General features: G+C 52.5%; 2 protein-coding genes across 4 annotated transcripts in view; one reads left to right on the top strand and one right to left on the bottom strand.

Annotated features, from left to right (window-relative positions):
• Positions 1-7,375: 7,375 nt before the first annotated feature.
• The window catches only part of CTTN (cortactin), a 29,190-nt gene continuing 22,555 nt past the window's right edge, over positions 7,376-14,010 (top strand). For 2 of the 3 annotated variants that reach the window (XM_061161626.1, XM_061161607.1), the window contains exons 1-2: positions 7,376-7,490; positions 12,563-12,659. The gene's annotated coding sequence lies outside the window, so the exon portion shown is untranslated. Of the gene's footprint in view, positions 7,491-7,531; positions 7,672-12,562; positions 12,660-14,010 lie in introns of those variants that run through there. The other variant, XM_061161615.1, reaches the window with a different exon arrangement.
• Positions 7,540-13,138, bottom strand: LOC133040850 (basic proline-rich protein-like). Its single transcript, XM_061121066.1, has 4 exons — positions 12,983-13,138; positions 9,669-9,916; positions 9,432-9,542; positions 7,540-9,163 (listed from the first exon to the last, which is right to left on the bottom strand). Exons 1-4 carry the CDS (start codon positions 13,136-13,138, stop codon positions 7,540-7,542), a joined length of 2,139 nt encoding a protein of 712 aa, XP_060977049.1.

The following is a 14,010-nucleotide window of genomic DNA, read 5'->3' as shown; positions in this document are numbered from 1 at the left end:
GTTCAACCCCCTGGTCCGGGAGCTAAGGTTCTACTGCCTGTGTGGCCCAGCCAAAAATGTTACAAAACAAATCAGATAAAAAATAGAATAAAATGATTTCCACAAGCCCTGTGGCACAGAGAAAAATTTTTAATGAAATGTTATTTTAAAATGAAAACCATGTAACTGAGGGATTGCAGTATTACACAAACTATAGGGCCTAAGAGATTTTAGTCATCAATTCTCCAACACCTTATCTTCTTGTTAATGTTTTATTTAATCAAAGTCATAGCATGTACATCACTTAAAGTAAAACACCAATGACCCCACTCTCTTACTTCTGCTTTTCTGGTCCATGTGCAACTGGGTTAACTATTTCCTCTGCTTGCTTCCTTACCCCTAAATAATTTGTGCTTAACATGGCCTCTTGATTCACAGTTTTCAAATTCACAATTTTCATTTTTTATTTTTCAAAAAATCTTTGGGACTGCCCTGGTGGTCCAGTGGGTAAGAATCCTCCTGCCAATGCAGGGGACACGGGTTCAATCCCTGGTCCAGGGAGATCCCACATGCCGACGAACAACTAAGCCCATGAGCGCTGGACCCCAAGCTCTCGAGCCTGGGTGCTGCAACTACTGAGCCCGTGTGCCATAACTGCCGAAGCCTGTGCTCCCTAAAGCCCATGCTTCGCAGCAGGAGAAGCCCCTGCAACAAGAAGCCTGTGCTCTGTAACTAGAGAAAGCCTATGATCAGCAACAAAGACCTAGCATAGCCAAAATAAGTAAAATTAATTTTTAAAATTGTATTTGTCTCATTATTTATTTGACTGTGCCAAGTCTTAATTGCAGCATGTGGGACCCAGTTCCCTAACCAGGGCCCCCTGCATTGGAAATGTGGAGTCTTACCCACCGGACCCCTAGCGAAGTCCCTACACCAGTTTAAACTTTGCCTATTGCCAACTCTTTATGGTAGATGGAAACTGTAGCATTCCTATGCCCACACCCCCAACATGTTCACTGTTTCCGTGATTAAGGCTGTAAATTTTATTTATTGCCAAGTCAAGTGGATTACCGTGATTACAACAAAACAAAGGCGTGTGTATGGTAAGACTGTATTCCGAGGTATTTACAGATGAAATAATACAGTACCTGGGGTTTGCTTTAAAATAATCTTGAGGCAGGGAAAGGTCAGGATATGGATCAAACAAAACTGACTGTGTGGGTGGATAATTGTTGAAGACGGGTGATAGATTCATGAGGGCTTATTATATTACTCTATTTTTGCATTTGTGTGAAATGTTTTATAATAACAAAAATTTTGAATTTTTGGGACGCTGTCCGGGTGATGAACTGTCTGTCTGGACTAGATGTCTGGAAATTGCTTTTGGCCCTCACTTTGGAGTGTAATTTAGCCCAGTTTTAAACTTTTATCTGCAACCCACAGTGGAAAACATTTTATGCCACAGCTCAGCATGTATACACCCATTTCATCAATTCTACTGTGACCATTTATTTCACATTTTTTACCCATGAAGTCAGGTTGTGTCTTACAAACAATGACATCTTAGTATATGGGACTTCCCTGGTGGTCCAATGTTTAAGATTCCATGCTTCCAATGCAGGGGACACGGGTTCTATCCTTGGTCGGGGACCTAAGATCCCACATGTTGTATTTGTTGCTCAGTCACTAAGTCGTGTCTGACTCTTTGCGACCCCATGGACTGCAGCATGCTGGTGACTACTCAGGGTTGATTTCCTTTAGGATCGACTGGTTTGCTCTCCTTGCAGTCCAAGGGTCTCGCAAGAGTTCTCTAGCGCCACAATTTGAAAGCAACAATTCTTTGGTTCATCTTGGGGCATGGCCAAAAAATAAATAAATAAAGGAAAGAAACACAGTGTGTGACAAAAGGCCAGCTAGGCTGCAGATTCTATCTCCTTTCATGGAGAGGTGGGGTCTTAGTCCCTCCTCCACCCCTGACCCTTTAAACCTGGGCTGGCCTGTGACTTACTGGTTGACCAAAACAATGTATCAGGTGGGATGTTCATGGACCTCTGGGGCAAGGTCAGCAGAAGCCTTGCAGAAAGCAGCCAGCAAGTAAGAAGTGCAACCACCCAGGACCGCTGAGATACAAGGAAGCCCCAGCTTGCCGCACGGAGTGCTGTGCAGAGTGAGAGCCCCAGATGCTCCTGCCAGCCTCTTGGGAGCGAAGAAGCCAAGCTGGACGTTCCTGTTCCTGAAGACGTGGAGGGGAGGAGTGAGGGGCTCATCAGAGTCAGAGCCGAGGCCTCCGACACTCGGCCCCAGTCAGTTCATCCAGCCTCAGCCAGCCATCCTGGCCGAGGCTTCAGCGGGTCAAGAGCCGTCTCCTGCTGCTGTGTGTGCTCAGTCGCTCAGTCGTGTCCAACTCTTAGTGACCCCACTGTAGCCCGCCGGGCTCCTCTGGCCGTGGGATTCTCCAGGCAAGAATCCTGGAGTGGGATGCCATGACCTCCTCCAGGGGATCTTCCCGACCCGGGGATCGAACCTGCCTGTCTTGCCTCTCCTTCATTGCCAGGCAGATTCTTTACCGCTGAGCCACAAGTCTCCCCTGCTCTTCTTTCCAAATTCCCAAAGAATCCATGAAGTTTCAGCATAAAATGGTGGTTGTTTTCCACTGTGAACTTTTGGAATGCCTTATTATACAGTGATAGATAATTGAAACTATTATGTATGAAATGAACTCATATTTTCTATTCTGCCGTCTTATATACATTTTTATGCTGTTTTCCTCCCCCAGGAAATTGACTTCACAATTCCCTAAAAGGTCACCATCTGCTATCTTATCTGTTGCTTTGTAAAAATCCATCCCAAAACAGCAATAAAAAATAGTGATCTCTTGTTTCTCTTGATTTGGGGTACCAGCAATCTGGGTGGTTCTCCTGCCCGTCTTCCCTGGAACCACGCATGTGATGGCAGTCATCTGACAACTCTTCTGGGGCTGGAAAGTCCAAGACGGCCTCAGTCAAGCCCCTGAGAGCTGGCACTGGCTTTTGGCTGGGAAGCCTGGATTCTCATCCTGTGGCATCGCTTTCACTCCAGAAGGCTGTGCTGGACTTCTTCACAGACCAGAAGTAGCAAGGCATCCCAAGGGCTGGATCCTTAGTGCTGTATTCAGAATCCATACAAGGGGACTTCCCTGGCGGTCCAGTGGTTAGGACTACACGGTTCCAGTGCTGGGGGCATGAATCTGATCCCTGTTTGGGGAATCTGGTCCCTGTTTGGGGAGTCTGATCCCTGTTTGGGGACAAGCACTGCATCTTCAACTTGACTGTTGTTGTTCAGGTGTTCAGTCGTGTCCGACTCTTTGTGACCCCATGGACTGCAGCACGCCAGGCTTCCCTGTCCTTCCACCAACTCCTGGAACTTGCTCAAACTCATGTCCTTTGATTCCATGATGCCACCCAACAATCTCGCTCTCTGTCATTCCCTTCTCCTCCTGCCTTCAGTCTTTCCCAGCATCAGGTTTTTTTTACAATGAGTCAGGTCTTCGCATCAGGTGGCCAAAGTATTGGAGCTTCATCAGTCCTTTCAATGAATATTCAGGGTTGATTTCCTTTAGCATTGACCGGTTTGATCTCCTTGCAGTTCAAGGGACTCTCAAGAGTCTTCTCCAGCACCACAATTCAAAAGCATCAGTTCTTTGGTGCTCATTCATTTTTATGGTCAAACTCTCAGATCTGTACCTAACTACTAGAAAAACTATAGCTTTGACTAGATGGACCTTTGTTAGCAAAGTGATGCCTCTGCTTTTTAATACGCTGTCTAGGTTTGTCACAGCTTTCCTTCCAAGGAACAAGTGTCTTTTCATTTCATGGCCGTAGTCACCGTCTGCAGTGATTTTGGAGCCCATGGTTCTAATAACCTCCTTAGGGTTGGTGAATTTGCCAGACAGCTCAGAGAACTCAGGGAAACATGTTACCTGCTAGATCACAGGTTGATTTTAAAAGATAATAAACTCAGGATCTGCCAGATGGAAGAGAGGCACAGGGCAAGTGTGAGGAGGGGTTCAGAGCTCCCAGGCTGTCTGAGCACCGCTCTCCCCCAATCTGCACATGTTCACCAAACCGGAAGTTCCCAGAACCCATCCTTGTGGGTGTTTATGGAGGGCTCATCACACACCCATGATTGATGAACTCATTGGCCATTGGTGATGAATTTAACCCACAGTCCTTCTCTTTTCCCCTCCCCAGGGCTCAAGGGTGGGACTGAATTTCCAGCTCTTCAGTCACATAGAAGGTTGTCCTGGCAACCAGCCCCATCCTTAGGTGCTTTCCAAAGTAACCTCATTCATACAACAAGATCCGCTTTGTTCCTCACTCCATGGAGGAACTGAAGGAAGTTCAGTGCCGAAGGATTGTGGTGACAGAGCGGGGCAGTGGGTGAGATGAAGCCAGGTCAGGTAGAAAGTGGGAGGGCACTGCAAGGACCTTGGTCTTTTTTCTCGAAGAAATGGGGGGACTTCCCTGATGGTCCACTGGCTAAGACTCTGCACTCCCAATGCTGGGGGCCTGAGTTTGATCCCTGGTCAGGGAACTAGATTCTGCATGCCGAAATTAAAAAAAAAAAGATCCTGCATACTGCAATGAACATCAGTGATCCTATACGCAGCAAGCAAGACCCAGCGCAGCCAAATAAGTAAATATTAAAAAAAAAAAAAATAAGTGGGAAGTCCTTGGACGAGATTAAGCAGGGGTTAGAAATCATACAGTTTGTATTGTAATGAAATCCCTCGGGCTGCTGAGTCGAGAATGAATCGGAAGAGAGCCAGGTAGGAGCCTGGGATGGACAGTTCAGGCAAACTGGTGGTGGCAAGTAAGATGGAGAGAAGAGAGTAGACACAAGATACATTTATAAAGTTAAATTGTCAGATTTGAGGATGGATGGGGGTATGGGTGGGGAAGGCGATGTCAGAGGTGAAAGGATAATTTTTTGAAAGATAAAAATCATGATTTTCTACACATATAAAATGAATGCATATCAAAGATTTTATTTCACTTAATAATAAATGAAGCACTAAGAGGTTACAACTTGTTCAAAGGAGAAGTGACAGGAATGCTGAAATGAATTTGCAAAAAAACGGTCTATCCACAGGGCAATGTCAGTTGTATCTTACTGGACACAGCTAATGGGCCTTTCTACGGACAAGAATTATTTGCATCGCTGTCTGTTTTCTACAGGTTAATTTCCACCTCTGTAGAGGAGTGGAATAATCTAGGGGAAATTTTTTTTATTTTAAAGGCACATATCCCAAAGAATCGTGATTATTGGAGCCTTAAGTGTTCTCTTAAAAGAATATCTAATCATCCCTTTTTCCCATTCTAAAGTATGGATTTTTTTTTTTTCTTTTAGAGAGCTGACGGGCAGCTGCTGTATAACGCATGGAGCTCAGCTTGGTGCTCTGTGATGCCTTAGAGGGGTGGGGTGGTGGGAGGGATGGTGGTGAGGGTTGGAGGGTGGGGGAGGAAACGCACCAAGACTGCAGTGGGAGAGTGAGAATATGGCTGTCAACTTGGTTCTTTTGAGATGCCCATGACATGTCAAGGTGAGCTCCAAGAAGAGATGCTGGAGAGATGGCTTCTGAGCTGGAGGTTGAGGAATGAGCAAGGTAAGGACATAAAAAGGTAGGAAGGCCGTTGGGGAAGAGGGAGGGATTCCAACAAGGCATGGAGGCAGGAAAGAATGGGGTGTGCATCCAAAGCATTGAGGCCAGACAGATAAAACGCAAGTGTTTTCACGTCCATCATTATGACAGTGAACGCTGTGTGCCGTCAGGCATCAAGCTAACTCCTTGGTGATGATGACTGAAAAAAATTGGGAGAGTTGTGAGTTTGGGGCAAAGTGAGTACTGAAGCCCAGAAGACAGCCTTTTAACTATCTTTGAGGAACTGCTCTAAAGTGGGGAGGGAAGTCACTATATATACACCACTCTAAGTAAAGGGTGGGTATGTGAAGTCAAATACACACTTTGGCAGAGGACTGTGCTAGTCACAAGGAACAGATGTGACTGTTAATAAATTTAGTACTGTTCTGGGTATGAACCACTGGAAAAACCAGTAGTCATGTATGGATGTGAGAGTTGGACTATAAAGAAAGCTGAGTGCCGAAGAGTTGATGCTTTTGAACTGTGGTGTTGGAGAAGACTCCTGAGAGTCCCTTGGACTGCAAGGAGATCCAACCAGTCCATCCTAGAGGAGATCAGTCCTGGGTGTTCATTGGAAGAACTGATGTTGAAGCTGAAACTCCAATACTTTGGCCACCTGATGTGAAGAGCTGACTTATTGGAAAAGACCCTGATGCTGGGAAAGATTGAGAGCATGAGGAGAAGGGGATGATAGAGGATGAGATGGTTGGATGGCATCATTGACTCATTGGACATGGGTTTGGGTGTACTACCGGAGCTGGTGATGGACAGGGAGGCCTGGCGTGCTGCAGTTCATGGGGTCGCAAAGAATTGGACACGACTGAGTGACTGAACTAAATTGGGTATGAAAAGATGCAAGAAATTAGGTTCAGAAAGTCTTCTCCTGAAAATATCTAATGATCTGAAGGTCTACTCTCCAAGTTTTTCCCAGAGCACAGAGGACCTCATTCTTTTCTTGCTGCAGGGCCTTTGCATAGACTCTTTTCTTGCCTGGAAAATTCTTCCCTTCTTTCCTTGTTTACTTCTATTTGGCTATCATGTATCAGCTCAAATGTTAATCACTGGAAGAAACCTCTGATCTGCTGAAGGATTTGGGATCCTACCATCTCTCCAATCTAACCTTGACATTTTCTAGAGCATCTGTCTTATTTCCTTCGTATATATGTATTTGATTAACGTCTGACTCCTCTTCTAGGTTGAAAGGTCTCTAAGGGCAAAGTCCACGTTTATTCTGCTGACCTCTACTCCTGATACGTATCTAGCTTTCTCTGGACGAAGAGACTGACGGGTGGTTGGATGATTGACTGGTGGAAAATGGAAGGAGAAGATGGATGGATAGGTAATGGATGGACGCATGAACGGAGGAACGGTCACCTCTTCCTCTCAGGGGACTGGCCGCACTTTTACCTCCTGCGTCCTCAGTGCTCAGAGAACCTGGCACTGTCCCCTTTTCCGCTCGGTCGCCCTTTGTCCCCTCAGGCGGTGCTGTGAATCCAGTACTGTGAGCACAGTCTGGTCCGCACACAGCGGGCGCTCCGTAAATTTATCCTTCAGCGTCATCTCACTTTTAGGCAGGCTCCGCAGGCGGGCACCGGCCGGAGCTCGCGCCTGCGCCAGGGGTGGGCACTGCTGGCGCCACGTGGACAAGGGAGGCCGCAGGATCCGCGGACCCGGCGGGGGCGGGGGCGTGCCGGCGGGGGCGGAGCCTCGGAGACCCGGATGCGGCCCCGCCCCCGTCCGCGGAACCGGAAGTGGAGCGGGGCGCCTGGGAGCTGCGGGCGCGGCGGAGGCTGGGCAGTGCCGAGCCGGACCAGACCGACCCCAGTAGGCGGTGAGAGAGCTCGGGCTTCGCCGGGCGGGGGAGCGGGCCGGTTCCTCAGCTACGGTCCCCGGGCGCAGCCAGGTCCCGAAACGGGAAGGAAGCGGCGGCCGCGGCGGTCTCGCCGCATTTCCGCTCGCGGTTTCGCGCGCGGGGGGAGCGCGGGCGAGGCTTCCCGGGGCTGGGGGCCGAGGTCAGAGAAGGGGATGGGCGGGCCGGGGGCTGAGGGAAGGGGCCGGGCCTGAGGGAGGGGGCCGGGGGGCTGAGGGGAAGGGGCCAGGGGCTGAGGGAAAGGGGCCGGGCCTGAGGAAGGGCGCCGGGGGCTGAGGGGAAGGGGCCGGGCCTGAGGAAGGGCGCCGGGGGCTGAGGGGAAGGGCGCCGGGGGCTGAGGGGAAGGGCGCCGGGGGCTGAGGGGAAGGGGCCGGGCCTGAGGAAGGGCGCCGGGGGCTGAGGGGAAGGGGCCGGGCCTGAGGAAGGGCGCCGGGGGCTGAGGGGAAGGGGCTGGGGGGCTGAGGGGAAGGGGCCGGGCCTGAGGAAGGGCGCCGGGGGCTGAGGGGAAGGGGCCGGGGGGCTGAGGGGAAGGGGCCGGGCCTGAGGAAGGGCGCCGGGGGCTGAGGGGAAGGGGCCGGGGGGCTGAGGGGAAGGGGCCGGGCCTGAGGAAGGGCGCCGGGGGCTGAGGGGAAGGGGCTGGGGAGCTGAGGGGAAGGGGCCGGGCCTGAGGAAGGGCGCCGGGGGCTGAGGGGAAGGGGCCGGGGGGCTGAGGGGAAGGGGCCGGGCCTGAGGAAGGGCGCCGGGGGCTGAGGGGAAGGGGCCGGGGGTTGAGGGGAAGGGGCCGGGCCTGAGGAAGGGCGCCGGGGGCTGAGGGGAAGGGCGCCGGGGGCTGAGGGGAAGGGGCCGGTCCTGAGGAAGGGCGCCGGGGGCTGAGGGGAAGGGGCCGGGGGGCTGAGGGGAAGGGGCCGGGGGGTGAGGGAAAGGGGCCGGGCCTGAGGAAGGGCGCCGGGGGCTGAGGGGAAGGGGCCGGGGGGCTGAGGGGAAGGGGCCGGGGTGCTGAGGGGAAGGGGCCGGGGGCTGAGGGAAAGGGGCCGGGCCTGAGGAAGGGCGCCGGGGGCTGAGGGGAAGGGGCCGGGGGGCTGAGGGGAAGGGGCCGGGGGGTGAGGGAAAGGGGCCGGGCCTGAGGAAGGGCGCCGGGGGCTGAGGGGAAGGGGCCGGGGGGCTGAGGGGAAGGGGCCGGGGTGCTGAGGGGAAGGGGCCGGGGGGCTGAGGGGAAGGGGCCGGGGGCTGAGGGAAAGGGGCCGGGCCTGAGGAAGGGCGCCGGGGGCTGAGGGGAAGGGGCCGGGGGGCTGAGGGGAAGGGGCCGGGGGGTGAGGGAAAGGGGCCGGGCCTGAGGAAGGGCGCCGGGGGCTGAGGGGAAGGGGCCGGGGGGCTGAGGGGAAGGGGCCGGGGTGCTGAGGGGAAGGGGCCGGGGGGCTGAGGGGAAGGGGCCGGGGTGCTGAGGGGAAGGGGCCGGGGGCTGAGGGAAAGGGGCCGGGCCTGAGGAAGGGCGCCGGGGGCTGAGGGGAAGGGGCCGGGGTGCTGAGGGGAAGGGGCCGGGGGGTGAGGGAAAGGGGCCGGGCCTGAGGAAGGGCGCCGGGGTGCTGAGGGGAAGGGGCCGGGGTGCTGAGGCGAAGGGGCGAATGCCCGAGTTCCTGGGAGGAAGGGGCCAGAGGTTTGAGGGGGGCGTCGAGGATAGGAGAGGGGCTCTACAGGAGGGGTGCAGGACCTGGGGGTCGGGAGGAAGGGGCAAGGGGGCGGGGGCTGCGGAGAGGCCTGGCCCCGAGTGTTTAGGGGAAGGGGGACAAGGGTCCAGAGTGTCCTGGGAAGAGCGAGGACCGCCGGGGAGGGGGTCCAGGACCTGGAGTGTTAGGGGGAGGGGGCGGAGAGCAGAGAGGGTCTAGGGACAGAGAGGAGTCCTACCGGAAGGGGGAGTCCCGGACTCCGGAGGTCAGGGGGCGGAGGGCCGAGGGGGAGGGGCCGGGGTCTCCCAACGGCAGGGCGGGCCGCTGCTCCCAGCTCCCGGGCCCACACCTACGGGGAGATGTTGCAATCAGGTCAGTGGAAATGCAGCGATCGGCGCGGCAGAGTGGAGCGGCTCTGGATTGGGAACAGCCCCTCCTCTGGGTGCGAGCTGGGAGTCACCTGGAAGGGAGTCACTCTGGTGCAAGCTTGGTGCCCCTGCAGAGGGTCTGGGGCGAGGGGACAGGGCTTCCTTCCCGTGGAAGCTGGCCGTGTCGGGCCCGAGGGAGCGGGGTGAGGAACCCACTTCCCGCTGGACGGAGCTCCAAGGCGTCCCGGGCCAGCGCCCCGCTGGGCTCCGCGGTGACCTGGCCCCCGGAGCTCCGTGGGGGCTTAACCCGCTGGGGCCGACCGCGTGATTCGCCCCGCCGCCCCGCTGGCCAGCGCTGGGCAGGGCCTGACGGCGGGTGAGTCACTGCGCTGGTGCCAGAGGCTGAAAGTGTTCCCAGACCCAAGAGAGGAGCGAGGAGGGGTGTGCGGGGTTGTCCTTTATGTTCTCCTCCACAGCCCCCTCAGTAACTGGCAGTGTGTCCCTCACGACCTTTTATTTGAAGCATTTTTGAGAGACAGATCTGTAAAAAACTTAACTTGGATGGAGTCATTGGTGATTCAGATCTTTGGTCAGTACAGTGCAGCAGGGGCTGGGGGAGCGCATGGTTGAGAGAGACAGTTGGGAGCCCTGGGGCCTGCCCTGTGTTGCAGTGGGCCCTGTCCTGGGGCCCTTGTCCCTCAGGGGTCTTGTCTTTCACTGTGCAGGAGGCAGGGGTGGGAGGGGAGTCCTCTGAGTAATGGTGTTATGGAGAGTGGGCCTTGTGAGACCTGTTTCCTCTGTTACACTGGAACGGGTGGGCAAGTGGATGGCTAACTCAGCGTCGGTGGTTTCATCACCTCAGAGAAACCTTCTCAGGTTCCCTCATCCCCAAAACTAGGCAACCACTATTTTATTTTTTCTCTCCGTAGACTTACCAGATCTGGCCACTCATAGAAATGGGCCTGTGTGATATACAGTCTTCTGTGTCCGGCTTCTTCACTTAGTATAAGATTTTTAAGAGTCATCCATGCTGTAATGGGTGTCAGTACTTCACTCCTTTTATCGTCAGATATTAGTAGCATTCCATTGAATGGATAGACCACTTGCTGCGTGTCTTGTAGATATTGGGTTATTTTCACTTTGGGCTGTTAGGAGTGATGCTCTGTGGATAAATTTTCTATATACCTAGGAGTGGAGTTTCAGGGATATATGGCACCTCTGTGTTTAACCTTTTGAAGAACTGCCAGATTCTTCCTTTTAACATTTCCACCAGCAGTGTTAAAAGCCTTCTGATTTTTGCACACCCTCACCAAACTTCTTGTCTGTTTTTTGGATGGTAGCCACCCTAGAATGTGTGGAATGGTATCTCAAAAGTCGGCTTTGATATGCATTCCCTTGATGGTTAGTGATACTGTCTTTCACAAGCTTATCATCCATTCGTATGTCTTTGGAGAAATGTCTGTTCAGATCCTTTCACCATTAAAAAATGTGGTTAAGAGTTCTTTATATATTCTGGATAGATGATTTGAAAATAGTGTCTCGCTTTCTGTAAATTGTGTTCACTTTGATGGGTGTCTTTTTTTTGAAGCAAAAAGTTTAAAATTTTGTCCAGTTTATTTTTTTCTGTTTTTACTTGTGCTTTTGGTGTCACATCTAAGGTCTTGTCAAATTCAAGGTGATGAGAATCTATTCTTGTGTTTTTTTCTAAGAATTCAGTAATTTCAGTTCAGACACTTAGGTTTTTTTATCTGTTTTTTTCCAGTTAATTTTTGTGTGTGGTATGAGGTAGGGGTCCAGAGGCATTATCTTTGGATCAAAAAAACAAAAGTTCCTCAGTTTTTCAAAGAGTAGCTTTCATGATTTTTTTTTAATTAAAAATATTGAGAGGGAATAGATTATTATAGATTTGAACCTATCACTCACTACCCTTGGGAAGATTTTCATAGATGCTGGGTGATAACTGCGGTACCCAGAATGTTAAGCAACCTACACAATTTAGGATTTCTAAAGGCAGAATTGAGGAAGGCCAGCAGAGCATCTTCTGTCTGGTTGCTAATGCATGCCAGGCAACACGTCAGCACAGACGATGTGTGCCTGTGACTAGTCTGTTCTGGGGAACAAGGGGATTCTAGTCATCTGTAATGTCTAGCAGTGCCGTGTCTAGTCAGGGCTATTGTGTGGTCTTAGGGAAGAGCTGCTGAGCTGGTGGGTCGCAGAATTGGAGCCTTGGTCTTATGAAGTAACCCTACTCGTTCGTTAGAGACGCAGCTTGCTTCTTTGCTCCCCGAGTCACCGTTCTTCACGTTCTGATAGCTGTCACTGCTCTCAGTTCTAGCCCAGCCATGTCACCATCCCTTTGGGAAGTGCTTCTCATGTATACATATGTATGTGGAAATGTGAGAGTGCTAGTCACTCAGTTATGTCCGACTCTGTGACCCCATGGACTATAGCCCGCCAGGCTCCTCTGTCCATGGAATTCTGCCTGCAAGAATATTGGAGTGGGTTGCCATTCCTTTTTTCAGGGAATCTTCCCCATCCAGGGATCGAACCTGGGTCTCCCGCATTGCAGGCCACTGGGGAAGCCCTATATATAAATATATATATATATATATGTATGTACACACCCAGAGTAATAGAATTTTATTGCAGAATAAATTGGGATGAACCAGAAATGGAAAGCTCTCAGGATTTTGGCAAACAAAAATGTATGCTAACAATTGAGGCAATGATTTCTGTTTGCATTAAGAAGAAACTTCATACAGTTGTAAATCGGATGGAACTTCTTTATTTCCTGTAGTTTCTCACTGGCTGAAAGTCAGTTGAACTCTTTGATTAGAGAAATGCAAATCTTCCCACCCTCTTTTCACATTTCTTTACAAAACCTTGTTATGTTGGGGAGGATTTCAGAGGTATTCTAAAAGGATCTGAGCACACAAAGATGTGCCCAGGGTGCTTGTCAGCACATATCCTTCTGAGCTTTTTACTCTTAATCTTTTTACAGACAGAAGCTCTCCCCAATGCCTGGGAATTCCTTGTTGGATTACTGCATTTTCAGCAGAGTCTAGTGAGCGTCTCGCATCTACACCTGGAGAGGAAAGGTTTGTGCACTGTGAGCGTGCTCATGTGCTCCACTGGGCGGGCAGGGAAACCCCTTTGACAAGGAATGCGAGGGGTGTTCTCTCCCTGGGTTTGCGGAGATAGGGACGATAACTTTCTGGGAGGAAATTTTCTTATTTGAAAGATGAAGTCAATTTCGGTGTTGCCTGTGGTCTAGAAAGCGGAGGGGATTCCACACGACCCTGGAGTGGAGGACCTGGGGCACCCCCCACCCTGGCCTGGCAGCCCCCTGGCCCCTTCTTCCTGTTCTGTGGGAGTGGGGAGCCCGTGGCTATGATGCTGGGGCGAGCCGGCCAGTGCTCACCTGCCCACGAGAGAGGCTGGCTTCTGGAGAGACGGGTAGAGAGTGGGCCCTGCAACTTCTGCGCCGCCAATGTGGAGAAACCACAGGCCAGGATGCGGCTTTCACCTTGGCCTTGGGTGGGGAGTGAGTCTCGCTGGAGACCCCGTCCTTCTGCATGACTGGCTGAGGAGACCACTAGGCACCTGGAGTCCTGTGGGCGGGCGGCCCCTTCTCAGGCCAGTGTGGTGCCACAGGCAGTCTTGACTCGGGGAAGCAGAGGCTTTGGGCAGAGCTTTTGGCTTTCAGGCAGCTGTGTCTCCATCTGTGAATAGGCACGCTGGTTGTGCCCACCGTGGCTGGACCTGGTCTGTCGACTCTTGAAGATGGTGTCCAAAGGCACTTCCTGCCTTGCTTCACCTAGTCAGAGGGGAGCAAGGGTCCCAGTGGGACAGTGTCCAGGGGACTGTATTGGTCCTGCCCACCAGGTGGCACATGCTTCCCTGCCCAGGTGACATGGCAGGAGTCCAATCTGGGAATCTGAGAGCTGTGCCCTTCGATCCACCCCTGCCACCACCTTGGACTTGTGACCCAGCAGAGCCAGGGGTGCAGGGGGACCTGGCCTGGGGAGGTCTCAGACCTGCGAAGGGCTCTTGTTCCGTCTGGATCCACACAGAGCATGTGGCCCCGCCAAGCGAGACGGGCAGTGTCCTTAGCTCAGACACCAGGGTTGGGGCTTCTGGTTGAGTGAAAACAAGCCTTCAGTTGCTTCCTGGCCTGTGAGCAGTTTTATGGGGACTTCTGGGGAGAACAGAACCATTCTTCTCACTGCTTTCTATTGAAGTCCTAAAAGGCTAGACTTTGCTTTTGCAGTTACCGAAAGAGCAGTATGGTTAGGCTGTTAGGCTGTGTCATTTTTCTCCAAGCTGATAAGTTACAGAGTTTCAGGGCCCTGCTGAGGAGGCCCAGCACAGAAGTTGGCATTCTGTGTGCTCTGCGTTTCCCCAAGTAGATGGCAAAGCAGCCCGTGAATGATTTATTGACTTGTCAGA

Source organism: Dama dama, chromosome 2 (assembly GCF_033118175.1).
Source record: "Dama dama isolate Ldn47 chromosome 2, ASM3311817v1, whole genome shotgun sequence".
Lineage (NCBI taxonomy): Eukaryota > Metazoa > Chordata > Mammalia > Artiodactyla > Cervidae > Dama > Dama dama.
The sequence above is the reverse complement of the archived record's forward strand: the minus strand, read 5'-3'. Positions and strand labels throughout refer to the sequence as shown.